Source organism: Diabrotica undecimpunctata, chromosome 3 (assembly GCF_040954645.1).
Source record: "Diabrotica undecimpunctata isolate CICGRU chromosome 3, icDiaUnde3, whole genome shotgun sequence".
NCBI classification, from domain to species: Eukaryota; Metazoa; Arthropoda; class Insecta; order Coleoptera; family Chrysomelidae; genus Diabrotica; species Diabrotica undecimpunctata.
In genome coordinates, this window is record NC_092805.1 from 23,442,962 (window position 1) to 23,465,431 (window position 22,470).

General features: G+C 31.2%; 1 protein-coding gene and 1 long non-coding RNA gene across 2 annotated transcripts; one reads left to right on the forward strand and one right to left on the reverse strand.

Moving 5' to 3' along the window:
* Nucleotides 1–101: 101 nt before the first annotated feature.
* LOC140435704 (lipoprotein lipase-like) lies at nucleotides 102–22,470 on the reverse strand. The gene is made up of 6 exons (XM_072524425.1): nucleotides 22,416–22,470; nucleotides 17,700–17,887; nucleotides 16,434–16,749; nucleotides 12,151–12,333; nucleotides 5,988–6,147; nucleotides 102–251 (listed from the first exon to the last, which is right to left on the reverse strand). Exons 1-6 carry the CDS (start codon nucleotides 22,468–22,470, stop codon nucleotides 194–196), a joined length of 960 nt encoding a protein of 319 aa, XP_072380526.1. The 3' UTR covers nucleotides 102–193.
* On the forward strand, nucleotides 9,340–9,828 carry LOC140435518 (uncharacterized). The gene is made up of 2 exons (XR_011950170.1): nucleotides 9,340–9,381; nucleotides 9,447–9,828. It is a non-coding gene; the product is annotated as an uncharacterized lncRNA (long non-coding RNA).

The window sequence follows — 22,470 nt, forward strand, 5'->3', positions numbered from 1 at the left end:
CATTGTCTACAGTTGGATGTTTAAGGTATATTAAAAACATAGAAGAAGATAAAACTGATTATATCTTATGTACTATAAAAATAAAAAAAAAACGTTTTTTTTTCGTTTATTTTAAAACCAAATTATTACAATCAATAGTTAACATAACAGCATTTGATGATAATTTAAATCTGTATAAGGACTGATGTTGTTATTAATCTTTTGCATATGGTGGTTCACTGTTGGTTTCTAAATAGTACATCCCATTCGCCCTAAAAAAACGACAAATAAATAAATAGAAATAAAAAATATTTAGAATAGTAAACAAAGATTAAAGAAAAAAATTAATAATAATACAACATATTCGACAAAAAGATTTTTTCATTACGTGACGTGTTCGGGTTGCTGGGTAGTAATATTATACAGATAAAATAATAGAAAAAAAAAACAATGAGGACTTGATTTCTTGATTTTAATGCGTACATTAGTTGTTCTGATTAGACGTGGGGAAATGTGAAAAAAAAAAAGTAAAAAATATGCGCCTAAATAGGCACCAATTTACTCAAAAGTATGCATTAAATATTAATTTTTTTAGAAAATATGCATACTCTCAACGGAAACATATTTTTAATAATGTTACATTAATAATGTTTATTTTAATAATTAGAAAACAATATAAATAAGTTTAAAAGATAAGTGGTTAATTGTAATGTACTATGGTTTGTTTTTTAACCAGGAGGAGTAAACTAAAAAGACAAATTCACACCCAAGAAAGTTACTAGAAAAGTCACCAAATACATCTTATTTTTTGGTTGATTATCTCGGCCTTGCGGTAATCCACTAATCAGTATCAGACAACCTCACACGTCGATTCCAACCTAACTTTGTTTGTTTATGTTTGAATACTAATTTTTTTCAATTCACTTCCAAAATGTATTTTTTTGTTTTTTTAATTCCAATAAAAAAATGTTGGATTGTTATGAAGAAGTTGAAGAATTTTTAGAGAGTTTATTTATCACATTGCAGAAGAAAATAAATATTTATTTTATTTCACTTAAAATTTTATTTAAAATGGGCATTTCATTCTTGAAAAAGAAGCTGTGTAGTATCTGTCGTACAGATGTTTTAACTCTTTCATCGTATGTTGCAAGGATATAAGGTCGACCGCCAATATTTGTAGGACATCTTACTGTTCCAGTCTGCTTATATTCCTTAATTGTTCTGTAAATAGTTGAATTTGAAACACCTAAAATTAGCACATTACTTTAGTAATGTGCTAATTCCTGATTTTAACAATAACTATTCTGCAAAATTAACCTGTTGCCTGTTTTATTTTTGCTACCATGGCTGTTATTTTCATTCCAGGATTATAAGTTTTTATTTGTTTGTACATGTTTATAATGCATTGTTTTTCATTTGATGATAAATAATGGCCCAAATCTATTCGGCGTTTTTTAGGTGGAGAAGGATAATTACCACTAGTACTTGGCATTGAATTTATATTGTTATCTTAATAACACTAATACGTCGCTAAATAGTTATGAAAAGAACTGTTTTTTTATATAAATGCAAACTAAAACTCTTAAACTTATAGGAATAAGGCAGAAAATACAAAAAATCGTCGATATAAATTTTAAATTTTAAAGTTTTATAAATGTCATTAGTGTCAAAATGTCATAATTTAGTGGAGTAAACTTGCCTGCGATTGGACTAATTACAAACAAGCATTACGGGGAGGTGAATTTGAATTACTCCTCCTGGTTAAAAAACAAACCATAATTAATTGTAATGACACTAGAAAGAAGTAAAATACTAATCCTTAGAATTATGGAAACAGTAAATGACCAAATGTTTTTCATAATTTTCCAATAAAAACATGGCTATCTGTGTAGGTACATACATTTGTAAATTGAGAAACTTCTCTCCACATCAACGGATGTAATCAGAGCATATTTAAAATTCACAAAAATATTTAGTTCTAGATCTATTTCTTCGCAAGCATTACCACAATATATTGCTTAAAAAGTTAAAAAGAATCAGTAGGTTCACTCTCGCATTTTCACGGTTCCAATTTTGAATCCACTCCTGGCTGATTGCGCAATAGATTTGGCGAAAAATGCCGCTGTTGCAAGATTTAAAATATTCCATCAGTTTCATAGAATATTCAAAATTTATAATAAAATAATAATTATTATAGAAGTTCTTCAAAAAGAGGAAAATAAATTTCATAAATGGTAAAATTCTTCACATAACCACTATACACACTTCTAAAGTTTGAAAAATCATATTGCCTGATTGACTTAATCTATTCTCAAATAATTAATCATAAGTATCTATCCATTGATTGAAACTACAGTTATTTCAGTAAGTTATATATAAATTTCATTTATTTGTTGGTATATAGTTGGTTCTATAAGTTTATTTCGTTTTTAATACATATTAATGTGATATTTCTCCAGTTTTCTAAGTGGTTTTATTATTTTAAACGACGGATTATGATGAATTCAGCCAAAGCAAGAGTTTATTATTGCTGTGTATGTAGAAAAAATTCCAGGGACCATAACAACTTGAACTTGAGTTTCTTCAGGTTTCCCAAGGATGAAAATCGGTAAGAACTAAATTCTCTATTTAATATAATTGACCTCATCTTTGTCTGAAAGTGGAATCTGATTTTGTCTTTCAAAATTAAGATTCGACTGTTACTGTTCCTGTCTGTGAGTAGGTATCTTAGCTGGATGTAACATATGTTCTACTATTTTATTTTCTGCAAGAATTTGAGTATTACTTTATTTGCAGAAACTATATAACAGGCCTCGTAAAATCCAGCTTTGGTTTTATTCTTCATGCTTTATTCTTAAAAACAAAAATTAAATTTTAAACTTTAAAAACTTAAGCTATGTAAAAAACATAATTTTCTTGAACCTTTTAATACAGAACATTAAATACCTGAGAAGATTTATATTGCATGTTAGCATTCGATCAATTAATTTTGTACTCAGCCTGAGGCCTTCTTTGGGTCAATAAAGCAAAATTTGTCTTAAAGAAAATCTATTTTTATATATCATAGTGCCCTATCATATCTTGTATGTCGCTATACGTTCATTAATATTGAAGATACTGCGTAGTGCCCTTTTAGCAGTCACCTTGTTAATTTTTTCTATCTGAATATATTCGTTATATCCCCCCCTTTCATTTGCCATGTCGCATGTTAGGATTTAATCAGTTTTTTATTTTGTACTGAACCCGAGGCCTTCTTTAAGTCAAAAAATCAAAATTTGTCTTATGGTAAATCTATTTTTATTCATAGTACCCTATCATATCTCTTATGTCGTTATACGTTTATTAATATTGAAGATACTGCATAGTGCCCTTTTAGTAGTCGCCTTGTTTATTTTTTTTATCTGAATATATTCGCTATATCCTCCCCTTTCATTTGTCATGTTGCATGTTAAGATTCAATCAGTTTTTTATTTTGTACTGAACCCGAGGCCTTCTTTAAGTCAAAAAATCAAAATTTGTCTTATGGTAAATCTATTTTTATTCATAGTACTCTATCATATCTCTTATGTCGTTATACGTTTATTAATATTGAAGATACTGCGTAGTGCCCTTTTAGTAGTCGCCTTGTTTATTTTTTCTATCTGAATATATTCGCTATATCCTCCCCTTTCATTTGTCATGTTGCATGTTAAGATTCAATCAGTTGTTTATTTTGTACTGAACCTGAGACCTTCTTTAAGTCAAAAAATCAAAATTTGTCTTATGGTAAATCTATTTTTAGTCATAGTACCCTATCATATCTCGTATGTCGCGATACGTTCATTAATATTGAAGATACTGTGTAGTGCCCTTTCAGTTAACGTATCACACGCTCCAATGCCGAAATGTGTATTTTTTCTGTCTCAACAGCGTTTTTACAGCTTTTACTTAATTACATTTAATTTTGATAGATGTTGGTAGTTCAGATTTCTTTCCTAGGTGGCGTAGTTACCTTACTGAATAAACAGTGTGACTTGTCATCCTAGCCTTTTATATAGATAGATTCTCCCAATTTTAAATGTACGTAAAAATATAGGTTTGACTAACTACGTTATGAACGTAGTGTTCCTACAGTGGGATCTTTAGGCTATATGACTTTTTTTCATTTCATTATTTTGTTATTAATAAGTTGTGTGAACAAATCCCCTTCGTTGGCTCAGTGAAGATGTTCGTTCAGTTGTAATGGAAACACCAAATAATAGTAGCAGAGTTTATTGTAGAGACGTACACTATGGGTGTAGACCCGGGATTACTTTGAGTAGAGACTGATGAAGTTGATCGTTGAAGACTATCAAATTCGTTGAGTGAATATTGATTGAATGCCTCTCTAGGCAAGAGATCTTAGTTTTATATAAACTTTAATTGGGTCAATATTTTCGCGGACCTCGCGTGACATGTGTATTTAATTTATGTAAATAGTTTAACTTTGTCAGCACTTTTGACTGATGTCCAAATTATATTATTGATAATTGACCAAATGTGTGTTTAACCTAATTAACTACGTGTGTGTATTTAATAACAAATAGATTCATTCGGTCTACTGGGTGATAAAATTATACTGTCCAATTTCGGATATGAATTCTAAAGATTTGATATTGGACATTGTGATTGTGAAAATATATATTCTATTCTAACTTGTAAACATAGTTCGCTACTTGTGTTTTTATAATCCTATTTTTATTATAACTGGTATTGTAAAATTCAAATCCTCGAAATATAGTTTATAATTCGAATTTATTATTATTTTTTGATCTATAGAAATTAGTTTCCTCATTAGCTCTTTGTTTTATGAGATTTCTCACCAGTAACAGTGAATACAGTGTGATTTTCTAATGAATACAAAAAATTTAATATTCGATTAATCAAAACTGATGGATTCAACATAATACATTTTGAAGGACAAACAGTAATAATTATTTTGGGAAACTATTGATAATTGTCGAAAACGCTAAATTTAGGAAAGTATTCATTATTCCGAAAATCTAATTAAATTTTAGGTCGCCACAAGTCACTTTTTTCCTATTTATTTTCGAGCAGTGTATTAAAAATTATATTGAGCAGTGTATCAAAAACTGGAATTTATCTGCGCGTGGAAGTAATGCGCGTAAAAAAAATGGAATATGAAGAACAAAGGACTGGCGGCAGAGTGAACCTACTGATTCTTTTTAAGCAATATACTGTGGCATTACCAATAAGAACGTCAGCTACCTCAGTAAGTTTCTGAAAACAATTGCTTTTTTGATTTATTTTTGAAATTAAAAAAAAAATATCTTTTTAATGTCACCTCTAACATTTGGACTGATATGTCCTTTCTAGAATTGTCTTTTTTCTCTATTATTCTTCTTAACGTTCCTTTTTAAGTCCCCTTAATGTTGGCGATTAAGACACTACTTGTTTGACTCTACGTATCTCCAATTATTCTCTGACATTAGTATTATTAGTAATAAAGCTTTGTCACGAAATTAGATAATATATATATAAATACAAATATACATATAAAATATTTCATAAATATGCTTGAAATAAAAAGATTTTGGAGTTTACTCCAATTATTATTTTTCTTTTTTGATTCAGAATAAGAAAAAGTTGGATTGACTTACGATCTAAATGTTTGTAGAAATTAATTAACAAATTTTGTACACTTTGCAACAATTTTACATGTACAATAATTGTAGTTTTTGACTCTCCTTGAATAACAAATAAAATGTATCGATTGGTAAAACCCCTCAAATGACCACAATTGAGATAGTGTTTATGTTTTTGTCCAACGTTTGATACAAAGAATTCATCGCTTGTATTTATTTATTTTTTTTTTCTTTAATTTCTTTTATTTTCGTGCCACAACTAACTAGTTTCTTAATGGAGATCACATACTTAATGAGCAACAAAATATTACTTAGTAAATGACAACTTTGTTTATATTTCTTATATTTTTATCTTATATATTTTTTATATTTAATATTTCTTACGTTTTATCAATATTAAACTCTCCCATATGCGACTGCGGTCCTTGACATCTATTTATTAGCAAATCCAACTTACTGCTGCAGCGTTGTGCCTTAAAACCGCCAGATTTTATGGACTCCCCAAAATATTCGTACGCTCGGTGATGACTACATAATCTAAAATCTTAAAAAATAAACTTCGGCATAAATCTTAAAAAAGCAAGAAGTATTAAATACAATAATTTCTATATTAACAATACAAATATTGAAATACTTATAAAGCAGAATGTATCTGTTTTAAGGGGTATGTGAGAAGTAACATTCGAATTTTTGCATAAAAAGTTGAATGCTAACTTCAGAAATAATAATTGACGTATCCCCCCTTCTAAATAGGTCGGGATTGCTAATAAAAAAATTATAATATATAAAACTTACTAAAAACATCATTCTTTTCTACTGTATTGCTTACGTAGGCGGTCCGATAAGTACTTAGCCTTACCGCCCGATGGCTCCACTATCTTAAGAGAAACCTACTATCGTGTAACAATTCTTGTAGATGGCTAATGTCAAAATTTCAGCTAAATCGGACACGTAGTTTTGTTTCGACTGCTTGTAAAAGCCGGCGTGTCCGCGGATTTTAGAAAAATGTGCAAAGAGCAATATCGGTCAATGATTAGATTCTAGTTTGATTCTTGATTTTGCAAGGGAAATCACACAGAAAAATCAACGAGCGCTTGGATACTGTACACGGTGACTATTCTCCTTTAATGGCAACCCTTAAAAATTGGTTTAACGAGTTTCATCGTGGTCAAACGTCATTTTTTGATGAGCCACGCCCAGGTGCTCCTTAATGGGCTACTACGGAGGATAATGTGACAAAAATCAACGATCTTATATTAGTGGACCGCGGATCGGTGAGCGACATAGCTAAGACAGTAGGCATCTCAAAAGATCGAGTATGTCATATCCTGCGTAAAATTTTGAGCATGAGAAAGCTGTCGGCGCGATGATTGCCGCGTTTGCTCACTCCGAACAATAAGCTTAATCGTAAGACCAGTTCAGAGCAGTGTTTGACGCTATTTAAGTATACTCCGAAAGAGTTTTTTCATCGTTTCGTAACCACTGACAAAACATGAATGGATTGGTGTAGACGAGGGGACAAGAAAGAGTCGAAACTGTGACAACAACAGGCGAACGTGCTCGAAGGAGGCAAAGACTGTCCTATCGGCCGGAAAGGTGATGGCCACCATTTTCTGGAGAAATTCACAATGGTTGATCTACGTCGACTACTTGTAGAATGGCAAAACCGTCATAGGGCTCTACTGTGCTGAATTATTGGGCCGATTCGATGCCGAATTTCATAAAATCGAACCTATTTAGCGAAGAAAAAAGTACTCTTCCATGAAGACAATGTATTTGCTTATAGTTCCGCCGTCGCGATGGCGAAATTAATCAAATTATGCTACGAACTGTTGTCCCATTCACGATATTTTCTAGATTTGGCCCCGTGTGATTTCTTTTTGTTTCCTAACTTAAAAAAAGCAATTGTCGGGCAGAAATTTAAGTCAAAACAGGGGGTCATCGCCGCCGAGTAAGCCTACTTTGCAGACCTCGAAAAAACATATTTTTCAGTTAAGATAAAGAAGTTTTTGTTGTTACGCCACTGGTAGCACACAATTTCTAATTTCATAAGATTTACCGAGGTAACTTTCTTTGAGCTAATTTCAAAGAAATCACTGGTATAAAGCACTTAAAAGCTGGTTTTAACCATTAAAAACTGATACCTAGAAAATCCCCGGTATATTCATTCCTCCCGGTAATCATTCAAAAGGGAGTTTTAGCTACCTAATAGAAATTTTAAAGAAATTTTCCCTGACCCCTGATAGGTGAGACAGTGATAATTTGAAAGTAGTCACGTGGTCAGTGTCACATTGTATCCCAACTTAGCTGATCGCGTCTTGGTTACAGTTTTCAACTCTCGCATATTAGTCAGTGTCAGTTTAGTATTCGATTAAAGGGGTCGACGCATTTCTGGTTTAACAGTTTTAGACTTTTGTGTTCTGAGTATAACCAGTTATTGTTATATAGGTTATAGTTTAAAGGCTATATATTTCACAAACACGTATTATCAATCAAGTATATTGATACTAAAGAAAATATCCTTGGTTCATGTGACAATTTTATAAGTAACATGTTTAAAATGTATCAGTGCTCTCGTATGGTGTTTCGCGGACTCGTGGAAATTGGACAGTGATTGGCGCTTTAGATATAAAAACTTTGAGCTAAAAGTTTGACTAGATCTGAACTTAGTTGTAGTAACAAAGGTAATCTTATTTCCCACATTAGTGAGTGGTCCTTTGAATTGGTATTAATTAAATTACTTAGTACGCTCTCAACGGTAGTAAGATTGCCATTCTAACTTATGGAACAAATCTTCCGTTTATTTCTACCAAAGTCACAATTGAACATTGATTTCGCGCACGTAACTGACATTCAAAATCGACGGTCATTTCAAGCATTGTGTCTGAGAGAACGGTTCATTCTACACAAAAAGTGATAATAAACATTTTTGTTTAAAATTATCTTAGCTACATTTTTTATTTTAAACATTTTTTTCTACGTCGGGCGTACAGATTCGTGGTGAATCAATTTTTTTTGCGTTTTTGTCTCGCCTGCGGGGGAGTTTAGGCGAAAGCCCAGGGGTAAAAGTGGTAAACTTTTTCATGTTTTTTTGGGGTCCCAAAATAATATTCTCGGTAAAATTCAGCTTGTTCCTATGATTTCTAGAGGTTAAGTACCATTCTCGTCTCTGACGACTGGAGTACAAGTATTTAAACAATATTCATTTAAACAAATTAATTTTTTTAATACATTAATAAAAATAAACAATTCTATAACTTATATCTAATAACATTGTTCCAGAAATGAACATATCATTTTAAAATATAAAATAAAAATATAGTTCTTTACACTTTTCTTAGTGTAGAATAAGTAAAATATTCACTAATATGAAGTTTGCTCGGGATACCCGACTTATTAGCGCCACAGCCTCTTAAATAGTTTTCACACCTAAATACAAGAGGGGTAATCTTCACTTAGCCCCGTATTTATAGTCGGTACTCAAGCTCGTGCTTGAGCACGTGCTCCGCCAAGTCGAACTTACGTCAAAGTCATGCTCAAGTATTTGTTGTGTTCTATAAACGATACTTCGGGTATTCTCGTACAAGATTGATCTCAAGCACGAAAATTAGGGATTTTAAGTAAATTTGATAGATGGCATCCAATAAAAAGAAGATTCTGTCAATTATTATCATTGTCACCAAACTTTATTTAAATATTTTTAGCGCCAAATTTAGCTTTATTGAAGAAGGGGCATGTTGTGTATTAAAAAAATTAATTTTTAATAAATCATTTTAAGGTATGTAATATATTATAAAAAAATATGCATTCGAGGGAATAAATTTCAATTATGTCGATTTTTAGATGAGCGGACATTGTACTAAATATGCAGTGTATTCAACAAAAGGAAAGGTGTTTTTAATCCAGCTGGTAAAGGAAAATAATACTGTAGAGAATAAAAAGACAAACGATGCTTCCTTAATGAAAAAAGAAGGGTTGGGAGTACAATACAGCGTATTATATAACTGCCAGCCTGAGGTAGATATATTAAGGACTTCAGAACAGCTACGAAAATTGTAAAACAAATTGAAACAGAGGTAAAATACTTTTATTTATTCAAGCAAAATTTTTATAGTAGAAAATGCAGAGAAACAACAGCATGCTGGCTACAGGTGATGGCCCTTTAAAAAAGCCAAAGCCTGATGTAGGTATGGAGTTTGTGAAAGTTGCTGTTCCCGACATATATGTAAGCATCGTCTGTCCTTGGGACAACACAGAAGTATTTGGAAGAGGTAAATTTACTATATTTTCATACTTAGATAATTGTAGAACAAAAGGAGGCCCACCAGATAGGAGGACATATAAGTTTAATTACTGTAACATCAGAATTATCTGACTCCATCCATTGCTTTTCCAGTTCAAAATAAAGAGTTGTTATGTATGATAATTTTGAGAAATCTTACCTGTACATATAATAAGAATTTCAAGTAATACTTGTAATATGACACCTGTTGTTCCTATAGAATATGTCAATGTGCTTCAAATGGTAAGTAATCTTAAATATACTTATGGCAATATGTAACAGTAATAACAAACACTACTACTAATGGAGTAGTAGCTATTATAATTGCAAATAAAAAACATTCGCCAAAAAAAGGTTTGAATTATTCCAAAGTTTAATAGTAATCTATAGTTATGGATTTTTAAAACAATCATTTATATAACTATTCTTATTTTGTACTTAATGTATTATATTGAAAACTGTTAAAAATTCTAAATGTAAATACTAGTACTAGTATGTAGTATTTTGTACTTAATGTATTATATTGAAAACTGTTAAAAATTCTTAATGTAAATACTAGTTTTGGTTATTTTTTTTTTGTGATTTTGTTTTTAATGGTGGTTGTAAAGCGATTATTATATTATTTTATATTTAACAAGCCTGATATTATTCCATTTTTTAGTTTTATAAATTGTTACTTTCAAATTTACTTATCGTGAAGGTTTATAAATATATTTTTAAATAAAGAATACTAATATTTTAAATGTGTAATTAATTTTATATTTGATAAGGAAAGGTTTTGTGAAAGGAATAAACACTTATTTAAAAGGAGAGAGACAACTCGAACTCAATAAAGATATACTTGCTTAAGTTGTCTGAGTATAGTATAACCCTCATTTATTTTAAATTAAAATATAAAAAATACATTTCGACATATAAAATAAAAAGGAATATATTTAACATAGGTATTCAATAATATATTCACATTCTCATGCATAACATTGTTGAATAAAATGTCTCCTAAAATTTAAACACATCATTAACATTTCTATTTTCTGGCACATCAATATTTTCTAGAAAAGCATCATCACTATTTATAATTATTTTCCTGTAAACACATATTGCAGAGTACTGCTGTAGCACTTATTATTGCAAGATATGTATTTAATTTGATTTGTAGGCTTCATTGCAGACAGGGAAACCATATTTTCCAGGTTCTAAATAGCCTTTTGGCAACATTTCTTACATGTGCACTATTATATATATTTTGTTGATCATTACCTAAAAAGATATATCTATCAAATAACCTATTTTTTGTTTAGCCCATTATCAATAAATACCTTACTTTAATGCTGGAGTAAGTAGATAGTGCCTGTGCTGCATGCATATTCACTATTCATAATAATTCACCTATTAATAATTCTGGAATTTGTCCTCTTTCCTTTCTAACTCTTAATCAACTTTGATCAAATATTAAGCTGCCATGACTTAATCCTGGATGTTGAACAAAAATATCCATAATCTCAAAAAACAAAAAAAAATATATTGTATTGAAGCGAATTGGAAAAAAATATAAATATAAACAAACAAGTTAGGTTAGGAACCCGTGCTCAAGGCAGGTCGATCCGATGCTTGAGCACGAGCTGTCATTTTTGTGTACTCAAGCTCGATTTCGTGCTCGAGATCCGTTTATAAAACACAAAAACGACTCAAGGTCGACCTCAAGCATCGACCGATACTTGAGTACCGACTATAAATATGGGCCTTAAAGTTCGCATCAAGTAGTATTATCAGTTCGTTCTCACACGCCCTTAAGGCATGTGCATTTTAAAACACTCTCAATTCATATATAGAATATTTCTCTACGCCGAAATCGGGCATTTTTTCTCATAAATACGGTTTTCTCTTTTACGTGTGATAAAGAAAGAATTATTTGATATTGTACTGTCAGCTACGGTCGTTTTGAACCTCTTTACTCTAAAAATAGTTAATTATAAATCGATAAACTAAAAGTGATTTATTTCTCTGGAGCTATATTTGCTCACATTAACAATCCTTATCCTTCAACGGTCACTGAAGAACCAAACCTATGGAGATACATCCATTCACAAGTCCTTTGAAGTAAGGCTTGGAATCAAAAGATTTCCAACCCTCTCATATAGGGAGCCAGTTATAAGGCTCCCACTCAAACATATACAGTCTATAATTATGAAATAAATAATAATTGTTATTGTAATTCTATTTTTTTTTATTTTTCTATTCTTTTTTGTTAAATAATAAACTTACCAAAGATAGCAATCGGACAGCCTGGCTGACCAAGTACTCCATTTGCATAATAATCTGCATGTCCCATATTTTCATATACGCCCAAAACGCTTGTGTGAATAACTTGGACAAATCTGGCGTCGGTGGAATGCAACCGAATGTTTCTACGCAAAATATTAAACATCGGAGACGCAGGGTCCAAACCTTAAAAATAGAGACATCTATATAATAATTTTATAAACATGTGTATAATGTCGAACTTCTTAAAATCAGAAAAATATTCAAATCTCTGAGATAACTCAAAAAACAGAGTACCTAGGGATTTCTACATGAAGATTATTAAAAACAGATTGACTAGAGTAAACATGACTAATTTTTAAAACTGGTATCTGAAATATTTTATATTTTTTTATAGTTTATTATAATTATATTATAATAAACTTTGTTAGTTTGACTATTCAGTAAAATTAATCAAAATCCCGCAGCTCTGTTAGAAATCGTTGCGCCAACAACCAACAAAAAAACACGTCACCACCGACAGTATAAATGAACCGTCCGCTGTTACCAGTAGCAGTAGTGCAGTCGGTAGTGATAAGTGTAGTATTGTCTAAGAGCCCAGGAGACTATGATCCCGGAAGCCCTGAAGAAGACATCAGAGAGGATGTCGAAATCTCGGTGTAGTGGTAGTCGACGCGGTTCAATCCGGAAGGCTGAAGAATTTAATAATAATTTTTGTCCTAGTAATAATCTTAGTGTTAGCGTTATTGGACTTTCCATTACTATACAGAGTATTTAACAAGTCAAAACCAGTTTTATTTATTTTAATTTTATTTTATATTAAAAATAATGCATAAACAATTATTTATTTTATATATTAATGTAAACAATATATTGTAGTTCTTAAATTAAGCGTAATTGAAGTCATTGACTAAAATTTGTATAGAGGGTGAACTACAAAAAAATATTACAATTTTCTAAATTTTTTTAAATGGATCACCCTGTATTTCACTGTTTAGAAATATTGTATTTATGATATTCTTTTATTTTTATATAGCATTCTCTATACCTAAACTCAATATTTTTAGAGATATATTTAGTTTTCTTCAAATTTAGGGAATACATTCAATTTTTGTAATTAGAAATAAGTATTGAGTATTATGTGATAATATAACAAAATTATTTTTATTCAATAAGTAACTAACAACAAATATAAACCATAATAATATGTAATGAACGAACCATAACAATTCATGTGATACTAGGGAAATAAGTCTAAAGTACCTAAATGTTCAAAATGTCCACCTTCAACGTCTATACAAGTTTGTAACATATATTCAAATGACCGAGCCACATTTATTAACATTTGTAAGTCAATTTTATTAAGAGCTGTTTATGATCGTGAATAGGAGCAGTGTAGTGAACTGGAGCACCGTTGTCAACCATAGTCGTTGCCACATAGTTTGACTATGAGTGTTAAAAATATAGGGATTGCTTGACGTATAGTAATAAAAATTATGCCGATTTACCGTTCCATTTTTGTGAAATGTAGTCTCATCTCCAAAGAGCACATAATCGAAAAAAAAATCGGTCTCTTTGCATTTGCTGCTGAGACCATTGACACAAAGCTAATCTGCGTTGATAATCATCGGGTAATAATTCTTGATGTAACTGAATGCGGTAAGGTTGCAGTTTATGTTTATGAAGGATTTTTGCCGTCGAAGTTTGACTAATGTCATGTTGACGTGAAAGTTCATAAGTGCTGATGTGGGTAGCTATATTCAGTAGTAGCTATCAGTATATCTTATTCCTTTTCTTCACTTAAAACAGTTTTGGTTCTGTCATTTTTTTCACATACAACTGACATAGTGCGATTAAAACTCTGGTCAGGATATCGCTTGTGATATATTCTGGATGCAAGTAAGCAATTTCTCGAACTTTCTCCTAATACCCAGATCATATCTGTTAACTCTTCTACAAAAAAATTCATATTTGACAATAAAGACAATCCACACAGACCATTTAAAAGAGTAATAATATGAAAACTGTCATTTTCAAAGGCTACTGTTTACGGTTTAATATTATGAAAACTGTCATTTTTTCAAAGTCTACTATTTTACCTATGTAACTTGACACAAATGGCCTTTTACTTATTAATAACTGCGCAATCGGCGGTTAGGAAGGTTAGGAAGGTTTTATTAAAAATGCCTGGCTTAGAATACTGTTAATATAACAATATAAAAATTGTTGCATCCATTGTATATTGTTTTGCTTTCGGTTTTGTGTGAGTTATTTGTTGAATAAAAATAATCTTGTTATATTATTATACAAAACATATTATCTTGTAGGAATTTTAGGAATATTTTATTTCATTAAGGAAATATGATATTTCCACCATATCACATTTATTGATACATTTATTATATACTATTATGGTTTATATTTTTTGTTAATAACTTATTGAATAAAAAAAATCAATACTCAATACTCAATACTTATTTTTACTTACAAAAATTAAATGTATTCCCGAAATTTGAGGAAAACTAAAAATATCTCGAAAAATAATGAGTTTAGGTATAAAGAATGCTATATAAAAATAAAAGAGTATCATGACTACAATATTTATAAAAAATAAAATACAGGGTGATCCATTTATAAAAATTGAGAAAACACTAATTTCGTTTTTTAGTTCACCCTGTATACAAATTTCAGTTAACAATTAAACTTAATTTAAAAACTAAAATATACTGTTTACCTTATTATATAAAACAAATATTTGTTTATGCATTTACTTCATACGGATTTCGAAATAAAAATAATCATAACTTGTTTAATACTTTGTATAGTAATGCAAAGCCTTATATTATAAAAATAAAAATTATGAGAGGAATATAAATATGAAAAAATATATAGGGTGTCCCATTTAAAAAATTGTATGTTTGCTATACCACGTAGTTATTAATCACCCAATAGAAATCCACATATTTTCCAAGTACGGAGAATATCATTGTTTACATTTTTTTTTATAAGTTTTTTTGATATCTTTTATCACAATGGAATTATCGATCGATGTCGCACCAATAACTTACCCTGTATATATATATATATATATATATATATATATATATATACGTGATTTCTGTGGTTTTCCGAACTGACTTCTCCTTAAATAGCTTTGGTTTTTAGAAAAACCATTATTTTGACGACGTTTATTTTCTTATTCTCATTTTTTCTACATTTCAAAGAAAACCTTCCTTAATTCATTTGTTTTTTGTTACATTGGCAATCTATTGTAATTTGTTACATTGGCCCTGTATATTTTTGTTACACAGTCTAATGGAGTCATACCTTCAGGTAAGCATTTATTTATTTTAGTAGGATTTCTGCTCCTGCTTTTACTGCATCAGTATCAAATCCATCATTACCAGGCAATCGATGGTTCTTCATTTTCTTTAAAGATTTTCCTAATTTAGACACTGTAATGTGTAGAACTACTTCGGATCCCCGATGTACCTACTCGTGTAAGAGAATTGTCTTGTAGTCTTTGGCTGGTATAGAGGTTCTCTATAGAAACTCTGTAGTTATTTTTAGAATGTCCTGTTTATCTGTTGTTGCCTTTCCATTTTTGTCTCTCAGCTTGTATATTTCTGTTTAATTTTGTTCTCTTTACGTCATCTTTAAACCAGTTTTCTTTTCTACTATTTAAATAAATACATTAGTATTATATCTACTTAGATCTTTTCTCATTTCTGCTGAAATTCTTTTATTAAGTTTTCTATATTATTCTTTGTTTCTTTGTTCTTTGGCCTTAGGTTTCGTCGCATTTTCTGTATAGCTTCCACTTCTGGTGTCATTTTTCTTGCAAAATTTAAGTAATGCAATTTTAATCGATGTGATTGTGATGTGTGATACTTAGAGGTTTAGAATTATTACTCTATAAAGGTTTGGCTATATTTTTTATGTATGCTTCTGGCTGCTGTGGTGAACTCTAAACTTTGCGTTCGCAACTGTTTATGATCTTTTTTCTTTCTTTTTATAGGTTTATCGTTACTCTATTCCTTACTCGTCTGCCATCGCTGATAGTTTATTGAGTACAGTTACATCTTAAACAATTTGTTTTTTGTATGTTATTGTATAAACATATTTTTTCGTTTGAACTAACCCACGTCCATTTCCTATTCTGTTTCTTCTTAAAAAATGTGTTCATTGCATACAGTTTATGCTGCAATAGAAAGTTGGTAAGCATTTTGTATCATCCGTTAGTTGTCGCATCTATATTAAAATACAATTTACTAGAAATTACTTACCTACAATATAATTAATTTGTCCTCCTACAGTACGTCCTGCGACTCCTGCAACGTGAGCTCCCAAGGAATGGCCTACGATGGCGGTTTTATCTAAATTTAAGTTTAAATCTTTTTGTAGCCTTTTGATAAAGTTGCCAATAATCTCTCCAATATCATCGACATATAGAACAGCTAATAGATAGACATTGTCAGCCACAGAACTCCAATCAATAACCAAGAGGTTAATATCATGTTTACTGAGGTAAGCTTCTGAAATTATTGTGTTAATTTTGGACTTGTAGCTATTTTTCCAACCGTGAATTACCAAAACTGTCTCCTAGATAAAAAATCGTAAATAAACTTAATAAATCTATATCAATACCGTATTTTGAGAAAATCATGACGATTCATTAGATAAGAAAGTAACGAGTTTTACTTTCTTACTGGGTAGTTAATATAATAATATTAAATCACCACATTTGTACGTCGTAACATTTAATGTTAGATCCCTAAACAAAAAAGAAAAAAATCACCGAATTATGAAAAGTAATATTGTTATTAAAATGGGGCATAATTGGCAACATTTTATATGTTAATCAGATGAAGGCCTATAAGGAGTTGGCTTTCTAATCTCCTAGAGATGTGTGCATAAAATAGAGCAATATGTAGGAGTTCAGAAAGAACAGCAATGATAAAACTCAAAATATAAAAAACAATAATCTTAAAAATTATTCAAAGATATGCTCTAGCATTCACTCACTCCGACGAAGGGAAAGATGAGTTTAAATATGGTGAATATTCTTTTTTTTTCTTTTTTGCTTTCTCTAGAGTGCAAATGTCTATTAGTTTTTTTTTAACACTTGGGTTATTTCTTGGTCTCTTGAAATGAGCAGCCTGATATTTCATGTAGTAATTCCCATCTGGGTTTTGCATATTTTTCACTAGTCCTTATTTCTTGACGTGTTCATCTTCATAGTATCAATCCTGTTTTGAGGCTGTACATTGTTTCTTTGAATAATATTTGTTTTTACGATTGGTAGGTTGCTAACCTTCACCATCACCCTCCACATTTTATCCGGGCTTGGAACTTACTGTGGTAACCGCAGAGATACCCAATTCACCACGCAATTACCCCAGGCAGTATTAGGAAAAGAATATCTCGAGCAAATCACTACTGCAGTTGTTAAGAAGATACCAAAGAGTATACAGATACGTTACTATTAAGAAAAATGAAGAAATATCATTTTTCAAAGTAGCAATATTGACCTAGCTATATAATATACTTACCTTGTCTACAGAAAAACCTTCACTAGATAATTTTTCATGATCAAATGGACTTAATGGAACATCATTATTAGGTTGTTCTTTATTCCTAAAGTATATTTTTACGTCATCGTCAGTAATACGTAATAGTTTCAAGTTTATAGTAGAATTGTCAACATATTCAGAATCGAGGGGGGTCTCCTTATCTAGTGCTAAAAATATTGGGTAATACTCCGGTCAATATAGACATTTAAAATAACAAAAATTCCCGGAAAGGCAAATATTGGTGGAGAGCTGGGGTTTACCATTAAAAATGAAGTTTTAAAAATCCTCATCGATCGTATGTGTGCTACAAAAGTTTTGGAGATCAAAGGTCAAAATTTGAGGTTTTTTGGATTTTCTCGAAAACGGTACGTTTTATCAAAAAATACCTTAAACCAAACTTGTAGAGCTTAAAATTCTCTACAAAAATGGTCTTCATCATTTTTCCTTGGTGGACAATTCGAATGTTATTATAATTTTGAATTGTTCTTAATTCCTTGTGTCCGATTCTTCTCGATCGACGATGATAAAATAAAATATTGAAGTCGTGGATTAAAGTATAGTTTTATTGACAGCTACTGAATTATTACACTACAGTTGTTTTTAAGATAAAATTTTATAATAGACTGCGTCCCAAACTAGTCTCGAAGCAATATCTATAATCTCACTAAAATGCTACGATTCAATAAATAATCATATTGCCCTCTGCATAGAACAAAAACCTTTGACTTCTGAATGCTGGCAAATATAATTTGAACCGAGAAAATTATTGCAAGCATTTCCTCAATACCTATTAGGCAATCTATAGTTTGCAGGAAGTTGAACAACCTGTAATTAAGCTAATATTCAATACGTTTCACAATTATACACGGTAAAACTATAAAAATTTAGAAAATTAAGATTAATGTGACATTACAAATTAATGGACTAATTTGTGATTGAACACTAAGAGTTACCATTCCTGAGATATCGCGATTCTAAGAGTCACATTATACTTATTTGCACACATTTTCACGCCACCTGTGAGGCAGTTCACTCGACTCGTTATTTTTTACCGCGATTTCTCCTGTAGGCCTATTCCACTAACTGTCATGACAAGTTTGGGATAATTTAAGGAAACTATACCCGCCAAGTTCTAAATATTACCTTATTATTGATATTGATTCTGATATTGATTATTGGATTATTGAAAAATATGACAATGATTCGGGAATCTCGATATTTATATCCTAGAACGTTATACCTAGTGGGAATACATAGTATTAACGAAAACGCAAGATTGAATATCTTCACGAACAATTGCTGCCGCAGCTTTTAAAGTTTTTAACCGCCTGTCTTTTTCATCCAATTTTTTTTATCAGACCAGACTTGACTTAATTATCTTAGTAATTATCAATAAAACAAATAAATGTTAATTTTCCAGGCTTCTCTGTAATAATAATTCTACTACCATACTTCAATTTAAATCGTATTTTTATCTTCTTCTTCAGTGCCTTATCCGGTCCGGATGTTGGCGATCATCAAGGCTATCATGGTTTTGTTGACTGCTCTGCGAAACAGCTCCGCTGAGGTTTCCCAAACCATTGTCGGAGATTTTTCAACCACGAGATACGACGGCGTCCCGGTCCTCTTCTGCCAAATACTTTACCCTGCATAACAAGTTGAAGAATTCGATATTTTTCTTCGTTCCGCATCACGTGGCCGAGGTACTCAAGCTTACGTTGTTTAATTAAATTAAGCACTTCTTTTTCTTTTGTCATGAGCTGTAGGACCTCAACGTTGGTGACATGGTCCACATAAGATATTTTTAGTATCCTTCTGTATATCCACATCTCGAAGGCTTCGATTCGTTTTTCAGTGGCTTGCGTCAGTGTCCAGGCTTCAACTCCATATAGTAACACTGGAAGAACGTAGCACCTCACTATCCGCATCTTGGTTCCCAAACTGAGATCACTGCAGCACAGCAAGGATCTCAACTTAATAAATGTAGACCGTGCCATTTCAATTCTGGATCTAATCTCTTGAGCGTAGTCCCATTGTACGTTGAGGGTAGTTACGAGGTATAGTCCTTTTATAGTCCTGTTATTTAAAGTGACGTCTTGATAAACATTCTTTAATTTATCCAACGAAAACTGCCAATCATCACTCGTTTCTATGAATTAAAAAATTTTCTCCATCGCCGAGTTTACAGTTTCATCTTGTGGACGGCCAATTTTACCCCCAGTATTAGGTTTTAAGAAAGATTTGTAAAAACTGTCATGGTATTTTGCACTAGCAGCGACATAGCTTTTGAAACATAATCAGAACAATATTTAGCTAATTTCAACAGGGATACTTTGAATTTTAGTGTAGTCACGTTACAAATTTTTTTTCGAAGATTCTGTGCTTTTCTTTGCTCAGTTGTGTCATTTGCTTCATTGCCACAAAATAAACAATATTAAAAAAAAATTGATTCACCTACTTGCGTTCTAGTACGAGGTGGACGTATTTTTGAATTACTAGTATGTTCCTCCTTACGTTGAAGTTTTCCGGGTATGATTTTCTGCAATCCACGTGTATTTTAACGGATTTTTGAATTTTTAAATACTCAGTAAAGTTATCATATCTCGCGACCGTAGCCTCGATTAAATTTGGCATTCGACGATCAACCTCAACTGTTTTATCTTCACTTAAAAGTTTATTGCAAATAAAGCAAAACTGAGACATTTTTTAGAGCTATAAAATATCACCAATAACCTAAATGATAGACGCTTGTGATAAGTACGTATATTTACTTGAACTAAACCTTTAGCACTAAAAGTGTCATCAAGTGCCACCAATCACTCACTTCGATGTTCATCGCCCTTCCTTCTGGAACATATAATTAAATTTAATTGGTTGAGAAATGAAAAGGTTTCATATAAAAGTTAATTTATCTTTAAATATGGGACATTTTCGGATCTCAAGTCAGTCAGTGTCAACACATGGTTTTACCCGTGTAGGGTAGCTCCCTAGAGCACTTTGCTCGAAGGGCTCTGAATCTTTCTAAGACTCCGAAGCTGAGTTTTTTTTCTTCTTAGAAAGAATGTGTTTTATTTCCACCTCTAATAAAACCATAATGGCATTGTCTCTTCAAGACAATGTCACAATAAGAGCGTACCGGCTGACTACGCAATATTACACCATATTGCGCAATAGTTAGAACAATTAATAAACATGGAAACTTGCACCAAGTTGCAAACACATTTTCATACGTTTATTAATTACACCGGAGACGACAAAAAAATCATGTATAGCAACGAGACGTACGGACAATGGAATAGCCAGATATTTTTCAAGGCCACATGGGTAGAGGGGATTCAGTTAGGGACTGACTATCTTTTGAAAAAACGTTTTATATATAAAAAAGACACAAACAAAAATTTATACTTGTCTTAAGTGCCTGATATGTTTATACGTTTCTTATATGAGCATATCATGTATAATGTGACTCTAAGAATCGCGATATGTTAGCAGTGGTAACTCTTAGGAAAAAAAATCATAAAAAATATTTTTTTAAAGAATTTTAATATCTGCAACTTTGGTTTGAAGTTTTTTTTTAAAACTTACCGTTTTCGAGAAAAATCCAAAAAACCTCAAATTTTGATCTTTGACACTGAATAACTTTTGTAGCACACAAACGATCGATGGGGATTTTTAGGACTTTATTTGTAATGGCAAACCCCAGATCTCCATCAATATTTGGCTTTCCGGAAATTTTTATTATTTGACCACTATTTTTTTGTATAAATTGACCGGATTATAAGTATATATATTTTTTCTCAAATTACTTCATAAATATAATATTTGTTTATCATTGATAACAAAATATTGACGTTAACAAACCACTGTTATCTTTATTTCTTTCACAGATAAAATCTAAAACTCAAGCATCACAGTCAAAATCAGTATATCAGCATTTGAAAAAACAAATTGTATTTTTTTTTTCATTTCGTTTATTTCATTTAGTTTTTCATCCCATTTTCAAATGCCTAATCCCTATTTTAAAATCCTATGTACAGGGTGTCCCAAAGTGGTATGTTTAACAGAGTATACCAAAAACTAAAGGAATTAGAAAAGAGTAATTAAGATGTCATAATTTCTTTTATCGTTAAAGTAACGATTGCTTAATCAAATCATCAATAGCTGAACACATTAGCGACATACAGGGCGATTATTGAAAAATGTCTAAAACGACAAGATTGTATTATCTTTCCGTGGCTCCAAAATCTGAGGAAGTGGTTCGGGCTCACATCGGTCGAACTATTCAGAAGCGCCGCAAACAAGATCAGAATTGCCATGTTAATAGCCAACGTTCGCAATGGACAGGGCACTTGAAGAAGAAGAAGAACACCTTAAAGAATATCCGCGTGCAAAATATACAGAAAATGTACAGTGCGGTTAAAAAGGTATGAACCAAATAAGAAGTTGGCAAAATAGATAAAACACCCTTATCTTTGTTGTTGATGAAGTAAAACCCATAAGGTATAGGATTTTTGAGACCGCCTATAGCTGAAAATCTTTTATAAATCCCGGTTTTATCAGATAACTCAAAATAACTTGACCAAGCAATGTATCAAAAATATTATTTGTCAATGAATTAGTTAAGTTAGTTATAAAAAGGTGTGTATCAAAATTAGAAACAAGCTCTAGAAATAACCACTAGAATATACAACTCACGTGTGCTGTTTATTGCAAGAGCGTAGAGCACAACTTGAACTATCACAGCTTTCAT